At 38.3% G+C, this 22,606-nt stretch overlaps 1 protein-coding gene across 10 annotated transcripts in view; it reads left to right on the plus strand.

Moving 5' to 3' along the window:
* Positions 1-22,606, plus strand: part of COL14A1 (collagen type XIV alpha 1 chain) — a 115,340-nt gene that overhangs the window by 23,105 nt on the left and 69,629 nt on the right. For all 10 annotated transcript variants that reach the window (XM_048286242.1, XM_048286249.1, XM_048286240.1 and 7 more), the window contains 7 exons: positions 12,166-12,321; positions 13,015-13,134; positions 14,486-14,650; positions 15,045-15,206; positions 16,539-16,687; positions 17,649-17,778; positions 22,123-22,268. In XM_048286242.1, the coding sequence (XP_048142199.1) occupies positions 12,166-12,321; positions 13,015-13,134; positions 14,486-14,650; positions 15,045-15,206; positions 16,539-16,687; positions 17,649-17,778; positions 22,123-22,268 (1,028 nt within the window). The remainder of the gene's footprint in view (positions 1-12,165; positions 12,322-13,014; positions 13,135-14,485; positions 14,651-15,044; positions 15,207-16,538; positions 16,688-17,648; positions 17,779-22,122; positions 22,269-22,606) is intronic.

The raw sequence follows: 22,606 nt of genomic DNA on the forward strand, positions 1-22,606 counted from the left end.
ACGTTTATAGTCTCTAGCAAAAGCTGCCTTTCAGCACGGAGTGGCATGCAGTGACAATTGCAGTGACATTTGCAGTGACATGCAGTCCTTTGACTTGGTTGTCAATAACTCGTGTGTGTGGTGTATACCTGCTTGTTCTTGCATTTAGTAATCAACTAAAAGTAATATTAACATAGAAATTAATCTATTCTCTATGCTTCTTTAAGGGGGGTGGCCCCAGATCCCCACACTTCCCTTGAGAAGGCTGGGTGATACTTGGACCATGCTGCAGCATTATTAGAACATTTTGGACCACCACAAAGCTTTGGCAAGCATTTATAATTATGTTCCCCTCACCATGCTCTTCTAACCACTCTGAAGTTGCTTAGCCCAGAAATTGTTTCGTAGACTTAATTTTGTTCTCAGACTGTTGCTTTGACTTTTGACTCACTTGACTTTGTTCTGTCCAGCCTTAGCCCAAACAGGGAATCCATGATGTCTCCTATCTCAGCTTTCTCTAGTGAAAGCAGCACCTGACCATCTGATCTTTGCCAATAGGACTCTCACTTAAATGCCTGCAGCCAGTAGTTTCAGTGGTTTCAGTGGTAGTCAGATCACCATCCTGATGTGTGCTAAAAGATGTCTGCACTGGACCCCACATAGAACCTGCCCAGAAATCCTGTCCCTATCCAAGTTAGGTTGTCCAAGCGTGGGGTTTTTTTGAAAGTGACTGTTTTTTAATTTGTGCAAAATGTGATGGCTTTCCATTCTTCTGTGGGACTTCTCTCGCTCTACTTCAGGTGATGAAAATATATATTACAAAAAGGAGATGAAGTAGACTTGTCAGAGTACACCATTCCTTTCTTTGATATATGAACTTTGGATGCTGCATTCAGGCCACGTTGGTTTCTGTACTTTTCAGAAGGTAGAATTTGATGACAGGCATTCATTAGGTTTCCAAGATAGACTGTAAACCTGTGAGCTGCCGTGCAGAGCTTTGTATATTAGAAATTCCTTGTTAAACACTGGAGGACTTACAGGAGGACTCTGATGCAAGGAAGCTCTTGTATAAACTCCTCTTTACTGTCCAGAAAGTTCAGCTCATTGTGCTGTGGATGATCAATGCTTATTCCAGGAATTCATTGTAAGAATTTCTCTGGAGGAAATAGCGGTTTTGTCCTTTGACTACTACTTGCAACTTGGATTTCATTCTACAATGGCAGTACTTCTATGGACCTGGCTAGGGTAATTTGGAGGACTCCTTCCTGGCTCTCATGACTGAAAAACTTGATGGGAAATATCAGCACCGACATGGACAGAATTATTAAGTGTTTTCCTTTGCCATCATTTGGCAGTTGCTTTGGAGAAAACCAAGTAAGCTACATTTAGAGATTGCAGCATTTACATCTGCCATCTGGCCAAATTAAATAGCACACAAGTGTGTTCAAGTAATCTGAATAAGAGAAAAATATATTTTTGAGAGAAAGCAAGCTTGAAACTGAAGACCTGGAAGTTACTATGAAGCCTGGAATTGGAAGAGGGTTCATGTTGAGTTGTACACTTTGATCCTGACTGAAGAAATCCCAGGGAAGAGAGAGGAACAGAGAGAAAGAGAGATTGGGAGCAAGGGGTGTATTTTAACATAAAGAAGAGTCTCTTATGTGTTTGCAATTGCCTTGTCTGTTCTGGATAGGTGTAAAATTTTGTTTATTTACATTAGCCTAGGTTGAGGGTGAGTATTAAGAGGTTGCTGGATGTCTTCTTCAATTAGTATATTCCAGATGACAAACCCTTGCTTTGTTTTGAAAATAGAAAACTTGGCATTAGAAATTATGACCAATCTCCATTCTTACCCAGGGATTCCACTTGCTTATCTCCTGGCCTCACTTTTCTGTAGGAGGAAATGCATTTCTTCCTGTCAGCATATTAATATCTGGCTATGGTTGTGTATTACCTCTTATAAGTGTTCCTGGCCAGGTAGAAGCTGGAGATTGCACAGATTGCCCTTCTGTCATCCAAAATGTCCCTCCCTAGGAGCTCTCCTTGAATGCATTGCTTCATTGAAGTGTAGACACCGTGTTGACATTGATATCTAGACAATCTGTGGTTTGGAAAAAGAACAACTTTCTAGCTCTCTTTCTACTCTCTGAGTAGAAAAAGAGACTTAACCTATCTTGGACCTAAGGCAGGTTCCATTCTTGGACCTAAATGGAAGTTTCATTTTTTTCATAAAGTGATCTAGCTCCTGATATCAAAACCATTCAGACTGACAACCTGAGTTAAAAGATGCTTATCCTCATATTCATAACCCTTGAGTTATGTTTGTCCTCATATCTCTGCAAAGTAAATATGTATAATGCTTCAGAAATCTGAACTATTACCAACTGAAAACTTGTCTGGCCTCTTTTTTTCCCTTCGGTTGCTTTCCCTAAGGCACTGACCTTTTTCTGTGCAATTTAGTCATAGTTGAAGTGGGAGGCTGCTATTCACATTTTTGAATGATGGATTAATGGAAGCTCAGCTGAATGAATGGTCTTTCATTATATTCAGACTGATTTTTCATTTCTTCAAGTCATTAGCTCTTGAGTATCATCCAATCAACAGTGCACTGGCATGGCTGGATTCTGCTGGCAGCAAGAGATGTTCCCATAAGTCAGATTCAAGGTCTGTGTTGACATGCTCCATTATTGAAATGCTTTCATTACTACCCTGCTGAGACATTCCTTAACAGTTCTTCATCATCTGGCAGCAGGAATTCTCATAATCTGAAGTCTGTAGGCTTGCTCAGGACTACATATATTCTAGGTAAGCATCTTGGAATATCATGAGTGGTGCTTGTCTTTGATATAACACAATACTTCGTCTTTGAAGCTGCATAGTAGCAAGTTGAAACTCTGGCTACTTTTTTAAACTTGTATGGCAACCTTGAAAGAAGAATCAAAAAAAGCTTTGGGGAGGTAGTAGCAGACAGATACATTAAAAAAAACCTGAAGTGCAAGACCAAGAACCTCTTGTAGGAACACTGTAATCATAAAGGATTGATGCATTCATCAGCAAACTCATCATGGATTTGCATATCCTGATGAAGAATCTTCTTTGCTTTTTGCTATGGTCCGCAAAAATGGGAGAAAAAGGTTAAAGTTTTGATATTGTGAGATGGCCTTGAGTACAACTACAAGATAAATTTTTGGTTTTTAGTTGTCTGCTGTACAAGTTCCCTTTCAAGGCTGTTTTTTACTGTTCCCCCTGTGAGAGGGGGAGAATCTTGTGTCATAGTCTCTCTCATTCATCTGTTGTTCAACAGCATGCATGAGCTTGTACTGAGGAGAGATGATTTCAGGGTAATTTCCACCTTCACTGCATAATCTGAGGTCTTCATGTCCATTCTGGGTCTGTTGATGCAGGACTCTGGTTCTGGGCTGTCTCATGGTCAGCACCCTTTGCCTGGTGCCCTGTGTCCTGAGTAAGGCTTGGTGTTACAGCTGAGATATGTCCATTGGTTAAAAGGTGCCAGGTAGTAGCTAAAATGGAACTTACCTGGCTGTGGGGACCATGTTTTCTACCTCAAAGGGCTTCTCACCTGTCTGTTTAACTGTAGTGATCATACTACTCTGCATGTAATGAGGCAGTCCTGTTTCCTTATCTGATTGCTGAGTTTGGTGTTGTGTCTTTGGCTCATTATTCTCCAGAGACATGGTATTCTTGTACTCTGCTCTCCTGGAATACTCAAAAGAGCTTCTGTGGAACGCCAGCACTAGCTTGATGCCCGAGTATATTTAGTTTCCATTTATGCAGGAAAGTTAGCAGAATTAGGGCTGCATAGTGGTGCAGACAGCTATTTCAGAAATAAAGCTGGTGTCAGATGGGTCTTTGCTTGTGTTTGATTTGTTTATGTGGTTAAAAATGTGGGGTGAAATTTCTGGTCTTTTGCATTGATCTTTCTAGTATGATAAAGAAAGGGAAAACTGTGAATTGTGAGCACAGGGATGGTGGCTCCTGTGGCCTGTGAAGTACCACTCATACCTCATCTCTTCTCTCCATACCCTCAAGACCTTTCAAACTCAACTCCCAAATTTAACTCAGTGCATAGGCAGGGCGGTGGTGTCAAACTGTGGCAGATCAGCAAGGGGAAGCACAGAGTCCTGCACTGGGAAGGAGTAACCCCAGGCACCAGCACGTGCTGGCATGGAGCTTGGCAGAAAAGGCCCTGGGAGTCAGGTGACCACAAGCCAGCAGAAGACACATGTCACAAAGAAGGCAAACAACCTCCTGGGCTACACTGGGAAGGAAGTTTAGCAGGTTGATGAAGGTGATTTTTCCTCTCAGCCCAACCTTGGTGAAGCCACATCTGGAATTCTGTGTCTGGTGCTGGTCTGGCTCCCCAGTAGAAGAAAGACATGGACTTACTGAAATGAGTCCTTGGAAGGGCCATGAAGATGACTGAAGGCTTGGAGCATCTTTCGTAAGAGGAGAGGCTGAGACAGTTGGAGTGTTCAGCTTGGAGGACAGCAGGTTTGAGAGGTATCTTTCCAGTGTGCAAAAATACACACTGGAATGAGTAAAGAAGGCAGAGATTCTTCTCAGTGGTGTCCAGTCAAAGGACAATAGGCAGTGGACACAAACTAAAATAACTGTAAATTATATTTAATCAAAGAAAACACTTGTTTTGCTATGAGGGTGGTAAAATATGGCATTTAAGTAAAACCTTATAAAAGGAAGGCCTTGTTGCTTTTGTAAAATTATGGCTCAGGCCTGTCACTTTGGCTAGAGAAGGACTGTGAGAAAAGTCCATGAGAAGAAAAACAATTAGTTCTTACCCGTGAGAATGTAGTATCAACAGAAACAAGAGAGTTAAACCACAGAAGGAGAAAAACAGCAACATATCTGCACGTGTTATTTTTCTGAATGCTTGAATGCTTATGCTATAGGTAGCCAATGGTAGTATATTGTAGTTAGTAATAGCCAATGAGTCTATTGTAGTAGTTTAGCAGCCAATGAATCTGCAACACGAATGATAACATACAAAAAAGAGGCTGCTTTGTTTAATAAATGGCTTTTTGGCCCTTGAAAGAGGCACTATCTGTGTGTGTCATGACCACCCCAACAACGACAATAAAACACTGGAGTTTCTGTTTTAAAAACTCAGGTGGTGGAGTCTTTATCTTGGAGACTCTTTAAACTGACTCGACATGGTCCAGAGCAATCCGCTGTTGTTGCCCATGCTCTGATTAGGGCGGTTTGACTAAACTCAAGAGGTCCCTTCCCACTTCCAGTACCCTGTGATTCTGGAAGCTGAGATTTCTCAGACATCTCTGGTAATTAGAGAATGCTAATTCTATACCAGCTACATTCAAGAGGGCACAAATTTCATCCTGAGTTTTTGTGGATTGACACGTGACATCCTAAATTAGTGGTGCTTCTAAAGATCACTGCATATTTGTATTTATACAAGCATATACACTGGTTACATTATGAAAACATTATTTCAAGAACTGCTTGAAGGTAATATAGGACCTTGAATTTGGAACTCTTCTGCACTGTAATTGTAATGCTTTGTTTCTAGACACACTGTCCAGAAAGTCATATGTACCCAAATCCATAATGCTGAGCTGTAATTTTACAGTGCTGTAGCAGTTTGTTTTTCAACTAATTTCTAATTAGTTCTGTGTTAACTACTTTCATAGGTATGCAGCCTGTTCTCTAAGCAGGCTCTTTTCCATTACTTTACCTGTTGTGTTACAAGCTCAGGCACAGACCAGTTCTTTATCATGGTTTAGAGGAATTTAGACATACACCTTAATTAATGTGGAGGATTTCTGAGTACCGCTTTTGTCTGAAGTGCCCTGATTAACTATATTCTAGATAGCCAAAGAAAACTGTGTCAGGGATTTCATACCTTACTAAAGAAATGGGAGAAATAAGCCTTTTAAATCCTAGCATATTTGTCACATAGGAGTGGTGGATAAGTATGACCATATCAATAAGAAATACAGTTTTCTGTCTTGAAAAGTAATTTAGACCTTGAGACAGCTGTTTAATTTAAAACATTCATGCACTTAGATGCAGAACTGAGAGGAAAGAGAAGCAGAGAATTATCACTATAATCTGCAGAAGAGTTTCTTAGGTTTTATGTACTTTACAGAATGACTGCAGATCATCTTCAGTGTAAATCGTGGCTAAATGGACACAGTATATTGCCATGTTGAGCTTCAGGTTCAGGAAAGACTTCAGCAGCATGCTTTGTTCTGTGTTGACATGTTGCCTGTTGGAAAAGAAATTAAAACAAATGTTTTAAACTCTCTGTTTAAGCTTGGGGGGGATTTTAAAACATATTTTTCTGTCTAGGTACACAGACCAGGAGTGTTTAGTATTGCTGTTTGGTAAGCTGCTGCAGACCAGGTTCTTCAGTGCTATCAATCAACAATGGTCTGTGAGGAGACATCAGCACTTTCTTTCATAGTTACTTCTTTTTTTGTCTCTCAAATTAAAAAGTTCAATTAGAAAGAAAGTTCTAGAAGTTTTTCTAAACTAGTAGCTACTTACTGCAGAAATACAACTGTCATTGAGTGTGTATGGAAAAGTGCATAGAAAATGGCTCTATGCTTCCTTCTCTCACACTTGAGAATTATCACCAGTATATATATAGGCAATTGATGTGTTATCAACTAGTGCTTTGATTGGTTTTGTGGCCTTAAATTCAGAAGGTATGCTATAAATAGCATTTCATTACTGCTGTGTACTTTTTGGAAGCAGCAATATTTTTGAACTACATCATTCACAGTCAAATGTGACGTGATTAGACGCAACACATTCAGTAAATCTTAATATTCCAACTCCACCAAATAAGAAATTTGTAGGCTTGCCAATTGGGCTATGTTAGTTTCCTGGAGAGCAATAAGGCACATGGAAAAAAGCTGGCTGTTTTTTTTTTTTCCTAGGGCCTAGGGACAAACTTCTAACCTTCTTGGGCTGCTCTTTAAACCTAATGATGTTCCAACATTTGAGTCCTTCAAATTCAAGCTGTGTTTGGATCTAGTTTAAAGAACAGCAGTTATGCTGTATGCATTTGTCTGCTCCATAGCCCTGACATATGGGATGTGTTAAACTGAGGTCCAAGTGCAAGGATGATATCACCAGCACAGAGCAATAATATCAATGTCAGAAGTGTGGACTAGTGAGTTGCTGAATTTTGGAGCTGGACACTGCCTCACATCCTTTTATTTTTTTAACCCTTTTTTAAAAAGTGACATTTTGCTGATGTGGATTTATATTGCCCTTGTCCTCAGTGGTGCTTCTGCTCAGTGTGGTGCTGTCAATCGCTCTGGAGGACTGGCTGTTCTCTGTCATTCATGCTTTATTCACAAGGTATTTTTCACTCACTGCTGTCATCAAACTTCTTGCCTTTTGTGCTTTGTTATCCCATGAATGAGTCTTCTATTCATACAGTATTATTACTGACCTCTACTTGAACTTTCTTCCTCTCCTTCCACATATATTATTTGACTTTCCACTGTGACAGGGAGTAAGAAAGGAAACGACATATTGCAGACTCAGAAAGAATTATAGTCTTAACTTCTAGCAGAAGAAGTGTGTGTTTTGGCTCTTGAAAATGGGAACAGTTTCATACCAAGGGGAGGCAAAATATCAAATGTGTTTCTGCAAAACATATCATAACTGCATGCAAATTGAACTGGTTTGTCTAAAGCATTGGGTCCTCCTGTGTGGCAGTGTCTGTATTTGCTGCTTCTCCCTTTGCCTTTCAAGGAACTTTCAAAGAGTAGTAGTATTAACCCCAAGAGTCAAAGAACCCTACTCTAGATTAAAAATCATGGTTTTGTATTTCTATGTCTGTAAGGCTCTCAGGTTTTTTTGGTTGAACTTCTGTTTTTGACATTGCTCACTTGCTCACAACGTGTGTGTGGAAGAGTAGCTTCAGGTAAGGAATGCAGCCGTGGAGAAGTGGTCAGTGTTTCCAGGAGCTTGTCAAGCCTGCTGTGTTCTGTGCAGCCCCCACACAGAGCTTCTCTCAGGTCTCTCTCTGCACTCCATTCCCTTCAGTGGATGACTTAAGGGTCATATTTTCCAGGCTCCAATAACACTCCCTCTATCCCAGAAAGTTCTGTCTGGATCTTTCTGTTGGCATTGCCATCATTGGCTTCACTCTCAGCCAATTTTGACATGACCTTGAGAGTGCTGTAGCGCTTGCATATTGGAAGTACCAGCAAATCAACGTCAGTGTCTGGGGGCTTGAGGAATCAAAACCAGGAAACTTCATTTGGTAGATGCAAAACTTTCAATGGTGTCTCTTCTTTGAAAAATTTCCCTGAAACAAAGGAACCAAAATTCTTGATGATAATTTGATTTTTGGCGGTACTGAAGCAGGTTTTGTACAAATACCTTGCCCTAAAATGTTGCTGGTAGCCTTTAGCTCTATGCTGGAGCCTTTGAAGGTGAAATTTTGAGCCTATGCCTCCTTCTGTGGAAAGCAGAAATGAGCAGACCAAGTCCCTTCCTCCTCAGTTAGCTTTCTGGCAGAGTGGCAAGTTCCTTCTGCCAAGTAGTGCTAGGAAGATTGTAAATTTGTTACTGAAAGTGCATTAATATTTTACTTTCTCCCCATAAAAATTCTCCACCAATTTTAAGTGGGTGAACTGAAGACAGTTGCTGGTGTAAAATATATAGGCTGTTATTCTGACTTTACAATATGTGCAATTCTGTTATTTCTGCTTACCTAAAGACCACAGGCTCTGTTACTGTTTATTGTGGAATGCAGCACTTGAAGCAGAATAATACTTTCTATATAACATTAGGAAACATGATACAAAATTTGGTAACTGGTCTCTTCCCTACTGTCCTGCTTCTGAAACTGGTGAGTACCACATAACTCAGAGGGAAATGGGACCTTCTATGTCACTACTCTTTTCTTGATGACCGAGTAAAAGGGAAATAAGCACACTGTTGGACCTGATCACACTACTGAACCTTGTAGTAGACTAAAACAGTGAGTGCTAGAAGCTTTATTATATGGAATGATATGCTGTCATCCTCCTTTAAGAAAGGTTGTTGCGAAAATTGGCTATTGAAATTGTGTAGATAGTCAAAATGTTCAAAATTACCCTCAAACAGGAATTCATGATCATGTATTGTTGTATGGAAAGATTATTGAAAAAGACATTTGCAAGAACAGGCAGTGGAAACTGGCTAAGCACAGTGGGGTGCAGAAATTATTTGCTACACACTGTGTCTTTTAGACTAACTTTATTAACTAGGATGTAGTGGTGTTTGTGTTCCTATCAGGTTTTAAAGATTTCTATCACCGCATTATTCTGTTTAATATCTCACTGTTGTTTATTCCCTTTTAGGGAACTTTCTACAATTCTATTAAGTACAACAAGGAGAAAACATAAGCAAAATAGTGGGTGTACAGAAGTAACAAAACCTAAATGTTTTATGCAGAAAAGATTCAACAAGTATCTCCTACCAACGAAGAACGAAACAAATTTTCACACTGTGACCTTGCAGTACAATCTTGGATCAAACCACATGTTTCTTTAACAAAAAATAATTGAATTATACTATTTGCATTGATCTGATGATGTGGAAATAAAACATTGAAAGGAATGTTGTTATTGTTTTCTTTATTCTTTGGATTTTGCTTCACTGTATGGATTTACTAAAACCGATAAAAGCTTTCACTACAAAGCCATCGCTACAGGAATAAAGAAGCCTTATAGGCAAAACTTGTTGATATGAAATGATATGAAATATTACCCAGGGTAATAACTCTGGTTTCATACTCAGCACAGGATTTTAGAAGTAGAGAAGGAAAATACAGCCACAGAAATCCTGTTATCCTCTTTAGGCTATATAATTAAACTGCTGGGATAACACTGAAAAGGTACATCTGTGCTATTGTACAGCTGCTTGGATTTGAATCAGGGGTCCTGTGCTTTCATTCTTTCTGGTATTGAGTAGCATTTTACTTTGCCAGTAGTTCTTTTGAAGCTTGCAACACTAATCATGGCCAGTGTGAGAATGGCACAAATGAACTGCGTGTTAATGGAAGACAGATACTGCAAGTAATGCAGACTGATGAGCAGGAAGTTTATTTGGCAAAGGTATTTAAAACATTAATTTTGCCATGACTAGTAGATTCCTATTAAATCACAGAACAGATTCCACTCCCACTGAAATCAAGGGAAGTTTTGACTTAGTGACATAAAGATTGGACCTCTTTTGGATTTATCTTCCAATTTAAGATCATTTTTCTGATGCTTACTAAATGCTCCCCAGTGTCAATACATTAAAATGTGTTGCCAATTAAAATAGTGTTGTCTTGTACTGTAAAAGCTAAAATAAAATATTTGCTTTGGCATCTTTGTAAGTGGAATTTTTGTCATGTGTTTAGAACTTACTCTGCACTGCTAGCTGCACGTAGGAAATGTTCCCTGTTCATCTAAAAACATTTGTAGTACACGTTTAAGACATTAACTTTATGGATTGGGTTTAATGCTCAGTGGATTTACACTCCAGTATGAATCTAACCCTTAATTATTACTAATACCAATTGAACTCCTTCTGCACATCAGATTGTTTTTGACTGGGAGATTTTAATTTTGTATTTAATGAAAATTTTGTCATTAATTGTTGTGAAAGTTTTAAGTTGCTAACCATGTGTTTTATTTCCTCTGTGTATCAGGAGAGTTTCTTGGGAGCTATTGCAAGCACCTTTTAGATAATTTCTCACTGAATTACTTACTTAGTTGCTGAACATCTCTGCTCAAATCAGTTTATTTCTGGCAGTGTACTTGGTGATTCCTGTCAGTACGATGTTAGGTGTTAGTATTCTTTGTGAAATAACTTATACAGTGGATTCTGAAAAAAATGTTGATAAAAGCTGGGCTGCAGCTTAATTCACTAATCTGTGTTTGTTTTTTATTGTATTCAGGGACATGATTTTTATCCCTAAATGGTTTGTGATGCATCATACCTTTTCTACTATACCTGCTTTGCTTTGTCTTTCCTATTTCCCTCCTTATTCTATAGCCAATCTGGTGGTGAGTTTGCTATTTTTGTACTTCAAACATAAGATCTTCTTACATCTGTATAACATCATTCCTTTGTTTCTGTCCCTACAATATGAGTCCACTGTTTCAGCAACCTTAATTTCACAGTCACAAATCCACTTCTGTGGAATATGGCAATTCTGTCTGAGGTTCTGAAAACCTTTTGCATTCCCTTACTTTCCTTCCTGGTGTTTTCTCAAACTGAATGTGGCACTTGCATTTAGGCTTCTCAGTTGGCTTATTGTGCAATTTGTGTCTAATCTTTACTTCCCTTTCCTCTGATTTCCCCATTGATTAGTTAAACCTTAGAGACCATTGATCTGTACTTCTGCTAATTCTCATAAGATCTTTTCTGTTGTTTGGTTTTTTTGTTGTTGTTGTTTTCTTTTTTTTTTAAATCTTGTATTTTTGTGTTTTCCATTTATCTGTAAGACTAAAGCTTCATTCTCACGCTCATTCTCATAGACACTGAATCTGAGGTCTTTGCATTTTACCTCTGCTCTATTGAGTGCCTCCTACTTAGGTTTAATACAGCATTTTCAATTGACCTTCAGTTTTGCTTGACTCCCAGGGGTGAGATTCACTTCTAGCTTTACAAGTCTACAGTGGTGCCTAGTGGTTTTCTATGGGGCTTTTGAGATGTATGGAGACACCTGGTTTTCTCTGTTGACTGTAAAAGGGGCCTTGATAACATCTTTTATATGTCTGCATCTCTAGGTAGCTCTCTCTGCATTGTCTGTGCCTAAGGCTAAATGTCATGAACTGTGTACTGGGACTGAAATTGTATATGTACATTGGGAATGAAAATGAACTGTTGGTTTGGTTCTATATGACAGTTAATTTTTTTCTTTCTTGAGTATTTTTAGAAGAAGAATTTCTTTTCATAGGCCTCCCAAAAGTAATTTTGAACACCCTAATGAAAGAACTGAAGTAGATAATGGCCAGACTATTCTATAACTGAAGTTTGAATAAGCACATTTAGTAATTTTGCTTATTTATCACTTTGACCATGGAAGAAAGCTTTAATTATCAAGATGGTGGCAGGAGGAAGGCATATATTTATTGAGTTAAAATTTTATTGTTGAATTAATAATATTGGTTTAATTTTAATGATTTACAGGCAGCCTGTTTACCTGTAAAACTCCAGCAATTGCAGATATTGTGATACTAGTAGATGGTTCTTGGAGTATTGGCAGATTCAATTTCAGGCTCGTTCGACTGTTCCTGGAAAACCTGGTTTCTGCTTTCAATGTGGGATCTGAGAAAACAAGAGTAGGTAAGGTGCCACACTTTCTTCCTAACGTTTCTGTAGCAACGTAAAGATGTTATCATTTCAGGATAGTTAACAGCATAGTGCTACTATTTTTGTGCAAGATTCATCCTCATCTGGAACTAGCATTTCTATCATCAGAGTAATGCTGCTGGAATGTTTGTAGTATTAATTCCTCACAGTTTACTGTGATCCTCAGCTTAGGTAAACTCTAATGCAATGTCAGTGGAAAAAAAACCAGTGGAAACAGTCTTACTGACTTCAGTCAGCAATAGCCTCAAGCACTTGCAGTTTAATTTTTGCAGGCAGAATGTGCCAATGGATGGTTTTTCTTGTGCTTTAAACTGGCTGAAATGTTATATTTCTGATCTGCTGCTGTTCAAAGGTATATTAAGTAAAATGGTTCTTTAAAAAAGAAATTCTTGAAATGTTAGTAACTCTGAAAAAGTTGTGTATTTCTTTTCATTTAATTATCACTTGAGAAAAAGGCTTTGAAAGTTAATTGAGGAGTTGTCACGCAGAACAACTTCATACTATTTTTTTGTTGTCAACCAATGCAGTTTTTCTAATATGGTAGCAAAGCTACTTGCAGTAAGCTAATTGTGGTAAGATACTGGTAACCAAGTACATAAAGTGTGCATACTTGAAAAAAAACCTGCTTTATTATCTGATGGATTACCTTAATTTCTGGTTCTTTAGGTCTTGCACAGTACAGTGGTGATCCCCGAATTGAGTGGCACTTGAATGCCTATGGCACAAAGGATGCTGTTTTGGATGCAGTCCGTAATCTGCCGTATAAGGGAGGGAATACCTTAACAGGTACTGTGTATGTTTTGGCTTTTGCCTTTTATTAAAAACCATATTCTGCTGTACAGACTAAAAACTGTCAGTGCTTATTATGAAGGGTAGAAAGGATAGGGGTTTTGCAGCTTGCCAATGGCTTTATCCAGTGTCAGTTAAGTCTTTTCTGAAGCGCTTGTTCATTGATTTCCCTGGGAATCAGGACAGGGTCTCATAAAACAAAGTGTACATAACTCTCTGTGCTGTAAGTAAAATCTCTTGTCTACTAGGAATAAAATGCAAAATCCATTTATGATGTTCATGCACAGAGCTTTAGTCTGGAAACGGAAAGAATATTGTTTCAATATTTGACAACTGGTATACTAACTCTACAAATGACCACCTGGGGCTTTTAGATTTCCATTGACCTTTTAGTAGTTAAAGCACTGAAGCCCCAGACACGCTTAGTGATGGATAAAGCGGGGAGGCCTGACAACCTGGGAAAAATACAGTCTCTGAATACAATTCCAGTGTCATCAAAGCAGCAGTTAGTAATGTTGGAATGATATATCCAAAGACCCAGACATGGCTTTAAGTGAATTGCTGCCTTTTTAAATTTTTTTTTTTCTGGCGGGTAAGGAATGGGAGAAACAATGAGCAACAGCCTATATTTTGGTAGAAGAAGTGATTACAGTGGGACAAAGGACAGAAAACCCTAGTATGATTCTAGGAATGAGATTACTGGGTGGTAGGAAGTAGTAAATTATCTAAATTATTTTATATGGATGTTAGAAGAAAGGGAGTTAGAAACCTTTTCTGTGGGAGACTTAAACAAGTTTTCAGACAGGATCTCATTGTGATATGTAAGTTTGTCGTGGAGCTGTTGTTCTTCTTTCCCTTTAAATAATTAGCATTTATTAAAATCGGATTCTCCCTAAGCTTAAATAAAGATTTTTTTCCAGCTTGTAAATCAGAAAGAATAAACAAACAAACAAAAGTAAGGCTATCTGTAGCATGGGAGATTTACTAAGCTATCCAGAGCATGTGCTTTCATATAAGCAATGTAGGTAGAAGGAGAAGGAACTTCCTGTTCTAACTTGGTAGGACTTGGTAGAGTAAGAAAAAAAAGATGATGCATTTGCAGGAAGATCAATTTAGGTTTTCATAGCCAGTTTAAGATACATTGATTGATCAAAGGCTGCTAAAAATAAATTTCAGCTTCTCTATAGTTTAGGCTGCTTGTTGGAATTTAATTTCTCAGTAAATAAATTCTTCTTTTATACTTATTCTTAATCAGAATTTTAAAATTGAGTAGACAAACACTGTGATATTGGCAAAATTAATGGACATTTTCCTCTCTAAAAGTCTTTTAAAATGTTTTCTTTTGTAGGTCTTGCCTTAACTTACATTTTGGAAAACAGCTTTAAGCCTGAGGCAGGCGCAAGACCTGGAGTATCTAAAATTGGGATACTGATCACTGATGGGAAGTCCCAAGATGATGTTATCCCTCCCGCTAAAAACCTACGAGACGCTGGCATTGAGCTGTTTGCTATTGGTGTGTATTCTGCCATATCCATGTACATGTCCCATTGTACTCTGGAGTATTTGTATCAGTTGCTGTCTGTACTAAGGAAGTGTTCTTTTCTGCCTGTATCCAATAAATATCATCATTAATTTGTATCTTTTATAAGCATTGCTCATAACATTGCTGCTATAACTGGAATTTAGCAGTATACGTGGATGCTACATTTTCATGAGACGGCTGAAAAATTCCACTTATGCTGGCAGAAATTAACATATTGAATTGACATTCTAAAAACAGAGCAATTTGTAGTTGGTTATTAAAACAAATAGATTTGGATATTAGTAATTTTTTATCAATCCCTGTGTAAACAAGATTTTTTCTTTTTAATTGCAAATATTTTCTTTATTTTTCTTTCCAATAAAAGGTGTAAAGAATGCAGATATAAATGAACTCAAAGAGATTGCCTCTGAGCCTGACAGCACACATGTCTACAATGTGGCTGACTTTAACTTCATGCATACCATTGTTGAAGGTCTTACCAGAACAGTGTGCTCACGAGTAGAGGAACAGGAAAAGGAAATCAAAGGTGAACAGAAACAAAATTTAATGTAACTTATGATGAATGTAGAGCTGCAAATCAAATACCTGCAGTTCTAGGCTGGCTTCTGGCACTAGACTCATGCAATAAATGCTTTTTCTTGCAAGAAAGTACATTGTCAGGGAAGTTATCTTCCTAGCTATCTTTTATTCTTGCTTAGATATCTTTGACCTTTTGCTCTCTGTCTTTAGTAGAGGTAAATATTATGGTATTTGGTAGTATAAAAAAAATTTAAAATGTACAGTCTTTCTGCTGTAACTATTTCCAAGCGGTGGGTAAGGAAATCTTTTTGTAATACAGAGTTTTGGGGATGAATTAGTTTAACAGCTGCACATGGAATTGTTACGTTCATGCTGTGCTTTCCATCTCCTAACTTAATGTTTTTATTGTCTCATAAGTACTCAACAGTTTCAACTGTTTAGATTGCTTTGTCTGTTCCTCTTGATGAATTTTTTTTTCTCTTTCTTATTAAACACACAAAAAATATATTTTGGTTCACAGGAAAAGATGGCAGTGAAGAAAATTGTTCTTGTATGAAAATGCCTCCTCTGACTACAATTATTTTCTTTTCTGAAAAGAAGAAATGGCTATGAAAAAATGTTGCAATTTGCCAGATATAGTCCTACCTGTGAGGCCTTTCTTTCTGAAAGGTTTCAGTGAATTTTGTTTCTATTTATTGGTTTGTGATTCCTTATTATCACAGAAATGCTGAGTGATTCTCTCTCTCTCATAATATATATGGATATATGGAAGATTTTATATAAAAATATGTATTATATATATTCAATATAATATATAGATACATGCAATATATATCAGTAGGAAAGGCTCTCTTGAGCAGGAGAGAATGGAAAAACCATGGATAGATGAGACCTCTTTGTGGAAAAGAATGATTGCCAGAGGAGATGACCGTTCACTGTGTCTCTTCAGGCAGTATCAGTTTCCAACCTGCTGAGGAGCACAGGAGATCACAGCTGTATATGTACTTGTATGTTTTTCATGACTGGGAGGAAAGCAACCTGACAAAAAATCCACAACAGAAAGGTCTGGAAATAGTGATGGGAAGAAGGAGGAAGGCTTAGTGTTGTATTTTTGTCTTTTTCGTATAAAGGTTTATGAAAGACCAGGAGGCTCAGTCCCAGTGAAACTCCATGTGCAGTACTCATTATTACTTCTTTGTTTCCATTGAGAATAGCCTAAAGAAGTGTACCAATTTTTTGATTTTCTGATGAGGAACAATATTTATAGCTTCAGCAAATATAACAAACCAAGTAACTATTATGCAGAAGGGAATAAAAATGTGCATTTCCTCCAACCTAGGAACGATTGCTTCTCTTGGGACTCCTTCAGATTTGGTCACATCTGATGTAACAGCTAGAGGCTTCCGGGTTAGCTGGACCCATGCACCTGGCAAAGTGGAAAAATACAGGGTTGTGTACTACCCCACTCGAGGAGGACAGCCAGAAGAGGTAATAGGAGGAAAAGCTGCCTAGAAATGTTTAATGCAACAGGGCAACTAACCAGACAGGAAACCCATGGTCTTATTTTAAATCCACCCTGAAATTCCCTCTGTGGGCTCCAGAAAGGAGGCTGGTCATGCTGGATGGGGACGAAGGTTAGGTAGTAGCTAGGCTATGTGTCTGTCATACAATTTAAAGTAAATGTGCTATAATAATAAGCACTTTCAGGGGGTAGGGTGAAGTGCCTGCATTTTTTGTTACACATATGATTACTTGAAACAGTTCTACAGACACCCCCTGCACCATTCTGTTTACAGGAACAGAAGAGGTAGGAGTTGATGATAAGCCAGATTTCAATTCTAAGAAAAAATCATTCATAAAAGGAAGATGATATGGGTGTGTGTTTTGGGACATCTACAATTGGTCAGTGAAAATTTGGAGAGAGTTGTTTATTTGGATAGACTTCAGCATTTTGGAGATGGGAAAAAATGCAGTGGAACAAGCTTTTGACTTCAGCTGACAACTTATCGAATTGAATGGAAAGGTAGAAGAGCAAAAGGATTTAACTACAATTATATTTTGTTTCATTTTGTGCTAGAAACTTGTTTAGGACGGATATGTATTGATGTAATTTTGGAGTACTCTATGTGTGTGTATATATATATGTGGTACTAAAGGAATATTTATGATAACATTATATCAAAAAGTGCCACATACACACTCTTAAACTGTATCTGATATACTTTATTCAGCTAAGATCTTCCTTTGTTCCAAATGGCTATTTATATCAGATAAACATTTTGACTATTTATAAGGTTGCTGTTTTTTTCAGACACTTTACTGTATATAAATGGAGCATGAACTGAACTTAAATACAGTGCAAAAATTGGATGAAAGAGGGATTGAGTGATGCGATGGTTATATAGTTTGTTTGCTTTATGCATATTTAGTTAAATTTTCTTTTAAACAGGTTGTGGTGGATGGAAGTGTATCAACAGCAGTTCTGAAAAACCTGATGTCTTTAACTGAGTACCAGATAGCTGTATTTGCAATCTACTCCAATGCTGCGAGTGAGGGCCTCCGGGGAACGGAAACCACACGTGAGTGTCCTTAGCATGCTTGTTGCAGATTTGACTGTCTGCATTTAATCAGGGTGTGTAAGCATTAGTCTTTATGAGAAATAAACACAGAAGGGAGTCTTTTTCAATTTACCTTCTTTTAGTGCATTTGCCTTAAATTAAATGTTGTTTGAATTAGTTCTGGGCTAAGCTCCTAAGTCCAAATGCTCTGTGGATATTTAAACACTGAGAAAGGTTTTATCTCTGTGCTGAACTTTGAAGTTGGTTGTATTGAACCCTAAATTAGAACATTCCAATGTTTTGGGTGTGGAGCCAAGCTTTATAAACTAGGTTTTTAGCTGAAGATGATCTCATGAATGGAGGATTTGGTGGGACCAGAAATACCTGCATACAATTCCCACCAGTGCCAAAGGTTTCAAGGTAACTTTTGTAAGTTTCTTTCTCAATGATTTAATAATTTTCTGTCTGTAAAATGGTGTCTTGGGATATTGTAAGACTTAATGCATTTACAGTTTCATGTATTTGCATACAAAGTGCAGTTATTTTTTTACTAAATATGACAGATATTAGGAATGGAAGTAAAGAGTAACTTTACAGTTCAGACTAGGAGACTGGAAGTCCGTATGTGATATATCAATAGCTGGTATCTGCTGAAAGAACAGCACAGCAGGGCTCAAGCAATCTATAAGATTTCTGCAGTGCTTTGACAACATCCTGACCCAAGTGATCAAGGAGCAAGCAAGAGAAGGTGCTCTGCTGTAGCTCATACTTAGAAACAAGGAAGAACTGATGGCAGAGGAGGAGGAGATCACATCCTACAAGCTCAGGAAAGGTCCCTACTGACAAGTTGGTAACCAGGTGACTGGAGGCTGGCATGGATTATCAAGAAACTTGTAACAGAACTCAGACATAAAAAGGAAGTGTATAAGAGATGTAGAAGAGGCAAATGACCCAGGAGAAGTTTAAGCTGCTGTCTGATCTTGCAGGGGTAAGTATAGGAAAGCCAAGGCCAACCTGGAGGTGAATCTGGCAAGCGACCTGAGGAGGAAAACAAGTTTTGCATTATGCATTTCAATGAAGGGAAGTGCAAAGTCCTGCTCCTGGTGAGTGACAACCCCTGAGGGGTGACAGCTGGAAGGCAGCTCTGCAGAGAAGGACCTGGGACTCATGGTAAACAACAAACTGACTGTATACCAGCAGAGCACCCTTGTCACAAAGAAGGCCAAGAGCCGCCTGGATTGCATTAGAAAATTATTGCCAGCAGGTTTAGGGAGCTGATTCTTGCCCTCTTCTCAGCACTTATGAGGCCACACCTGGATGCCTGGTCTTGTGCTTGGTTCCTCCAGCACAAGAGACATGTGGACTTACTGTAGTGACTTCAGTGAAAGGCCGTAAAGATGATGATGATGAAGGGCTTAGCACATCTTTCGTAAGAGTCTGAGACAGCTGGACTGTTCAGCCTGGAGAAGAGAAGGCTCAGGTGATCTTGTCAATATGTCAAAATCCCTCATGAGGAAATGAAGAAGAAGAGTGAGCCAGACTTTTCTCAGTGGTGCTTTTTAACAGGACAAGAGCCAATGGGCACAAATTAAAACCCCATGAAATTAAATTTGGACAGAAGAAGACACAGTTTTATTGTAATGGTGGTCAAACACTGGAATAAGTTGTCCAGAGACGTTGTGAAGTCTGCCTCTCTGCTGATATTTCAAGCCAGACTGGATGAGGTTCTGAGCAACCTGCTTTAGCTGACCCTGACTGGACAGGGAAGTTAATTAGACCAGATGATCTCAAGAGGTGCCTTTCATCCTCACTGTTTCTTTGGTTCTGTGTCAGTGCTAATCTTCTCAATCTGAAAACAAAACAGAATCATATAAAATTATTTTGGACTTTTCTTTTAGTCTCAGTCTCCCAAATTGTCATCTCCCATCATGTTTTACCCCATGAAACAGTGTTAGGACCTGTTTAATTTATCGAGGCTGAGAGAACAGTCACATACTGAGCCAACAGGATTGTTTTGTATTGCACCTGGTATTCCTTTGAAGTCACCCAGTCAAGTTCTGACGGAGGCCAGCCCTGCTGGCTTTCAGAGATCTGATCAGATCACACCCCAAGGTCATGCAGCATCAAGCCTTTTGTACAGCTGTCTTTGATAGTGTGTTGGAAGTAATAGTCTGACATGTGCAAGTGTTAATTACTGGACATGATAAAAATACCTGCAATTTTAAAGTATTTTTTCACTATTTTAATGGCGAATTATAGAAAATTGTAGTTTACATTCCTGCCTGTGTGTGAGATACTGACAGATTGGAATAGTCACCAATTGCATTTGTTTATACAGAACATTGAAAATAGTTTACAGGCATGTGAAATCTAAACAGATACATATATATATGTATAGCATATATATGCATGTATAGCATATATATGCATATATATATACACATATATATATACATTATAGCATAATGTAGAGATAAGTAGAACGTTTTGTGATTTAATAGTCACTTCTAACTTGAAATAAATATGAAATGTATTCACATTTTAATTTGCTAAAAACATATTTTTACCTGGTTTACTCCAGCTATTTTTAGTCGGTTTAATTTATCCCTAAGTTACCTGAATATTTGGATAGTCTGGTAACTGTCCAAGATGCAAACCAGCATTATCTACTAGATATTTATGTTTGAGATTCAGAGGTCTTCGGTTGAAAATTCCAGTATAAAACACCACATTTTATTTCCAGTCACCTCTTTGTCAATTTTTATGTATATTGCCACAGTATCTACCAGTTCCTATTGAGAATTAAAATGCAAGTCATAAGTTAGAGGATACTTTTCCCATAGATTTTTTAGAATCAAGATAAGGGGAAGGAGAGGTGATGGATACTCTCACTGTGACCCTGGGGCAGTTTGAATAGGAATGAGACAATGTGATGCAAAGCAGCTTCAGGATATCTCAACATGTAGTTTCTGACTGTAGGTATCAGAAATGTGAGTGGAGCTCTGAGCAAGGAGACTGATGTACTTTTGAAAATGTTCATGGGTAGTGTCTCCCCATAATTAGAGAAATTGTGAGAATTCATGGAAATATAAATCAATACAAGAACAAGGGTTTAAATAGGATGGACATAGGTTGTAAAAGGTTTGGAAGGGTAGATGGGGTAACCTGGAAGTGGAAACCTAAAGAGAAGTCTGGGTCGAAGTTTTGCCACCCTTTACAGACATGAGTGACAGACTGAGCGAACAGCCTAAATGAAAAAGAAAGGATGAGGCTGGCATGGTTCTGCTAGAGCTCTGTTAGAACTTGTTGAACGTAATGTAAGAGATATACTTGGAGATACCAACTTGACAGGGTGCAGCTTTTGCTTGGACGAGGAGATGAGAGAAGCTCTGTGACTGAAATTAGAATTTGTTCCTGAATATTTGTGTGCAGGTCAGATTCTTCAGAATTTCCAATAGGAAAAGTTTTGTATCAGTTAGCAATTGCCTTCTGTTTTTTCAGACCATTTCAGTCATTTTTGGGACTATTCTCAGTGTATAAATTCCAAAGAAGTCAAAGTTTCTTCATATCTCTCCATATTCATGCCTGAATATTTCTCCATATTCATGCCTGAATATTTTTATGGGATTCATCAGTGATGTACCAGCAGTGGAGAGGCCATGGGATGTTATTCTGTGAGAGGAATAAAGTGAGGACAACCACAAAAGTGCGAAATGCTACTCTAAAGAGTTACAGAAATGCAAAGAAACATTTGGAAACCCAGATTGGTGCTATGATCTGGTATCAGTGCCTTAAATTCACAAGTAAACCTCCTTATATTGTTTGAATTTCACTCATCCTGCTCTTGCTTGCCAGGTTAGCATTTGCCATGATTTGCAATGGATGACCTTTCCCATATGTGCAAAATCCTACTGATATGGGCCTTGGTGCCAGTTTGGACAGTCCAGGCCTTAACAGGCAATAGTTTATAGCCACAATATTTTGATGTGTGCAGTGGGCTCATCCAGGGTTTTTCCAGGGTATTGTACCTCGTGGCTGTCACATCCATACTCTGGCTTGGGAGCTACTCCCAGAAAGAGTGTGGATGTGACTCCCTTAAAACTGCAACTGGTTCCTAATAGCAGCTGTGCTGAAATGCTTTGTGAGGCATAAATCTGCCCTGGCATTAGCATTGGTTTGGGTTAGCATTTCCATGTTTCTTTAATTCTGAGTTCTTCTATGCACTTTTTTGTAGGATACAGACAGCACTTCCATGCCTGGAGAAAGCTGTATTCCTTTGTGTTTCCTGGGTAAAACAAACTGTTTGAATAACAGCTGGTTGTTCAAGTGAGACAACTGAAGTGTCTGTCTCTTGCTCCTCTGTAGTTGCCTTGCCAATGGCGTCGGATCTGCAGTTGTACGATGTGTCCCAGAGCAGCATGAGGGTGAGGTGGAATGGAGTCGTGGGTGCCACAGGTTACATGATCCTGTATGCTCCCCTCACAGAAGGATTGGCAGCAGATGAGAAGGAGGTGATGTATTGTGCTTTGATTTGAATAGCAGTTAGTAAAAAAATCAGTCTTTTAAAGAATAAACTAGTACATGTCCTTTAACCTCCAATGTGATCAGCAAATACTTGGGGTTTTTTCCATTACTTGATTAAGTACCGTATGTGTCACAGCCTATGAATAAAGTTCAAGTGACAGTTGGTTATTTTATGTAATTTTCATAAAAATGCAACAAATTTAACTGAATTTAAGTGACTTTTTTGAAATTTTATATAAAGTGATACTCTATCATCATATGGAACTAACACTTGAAGAAAATATCAAGTAAAACTAAGATATCTCCTAAGTGTGCTATCAGAAGA

The sequence above is a fragment of the Corvus hawaiiensis genome, chromosome 26 (assembly GCF_020740725.1).
Source record: "Corvus hawaiiensis isolate bCorHaw1 chromosome 26, bCorHaw1.pri.cur, whole genome shotgun sequence".
NCBI lineage: Eukaryota > Metazoa > Chordata > Aves > Passeriformes > Corvidae > Corvus > Corvus hawaiiensis.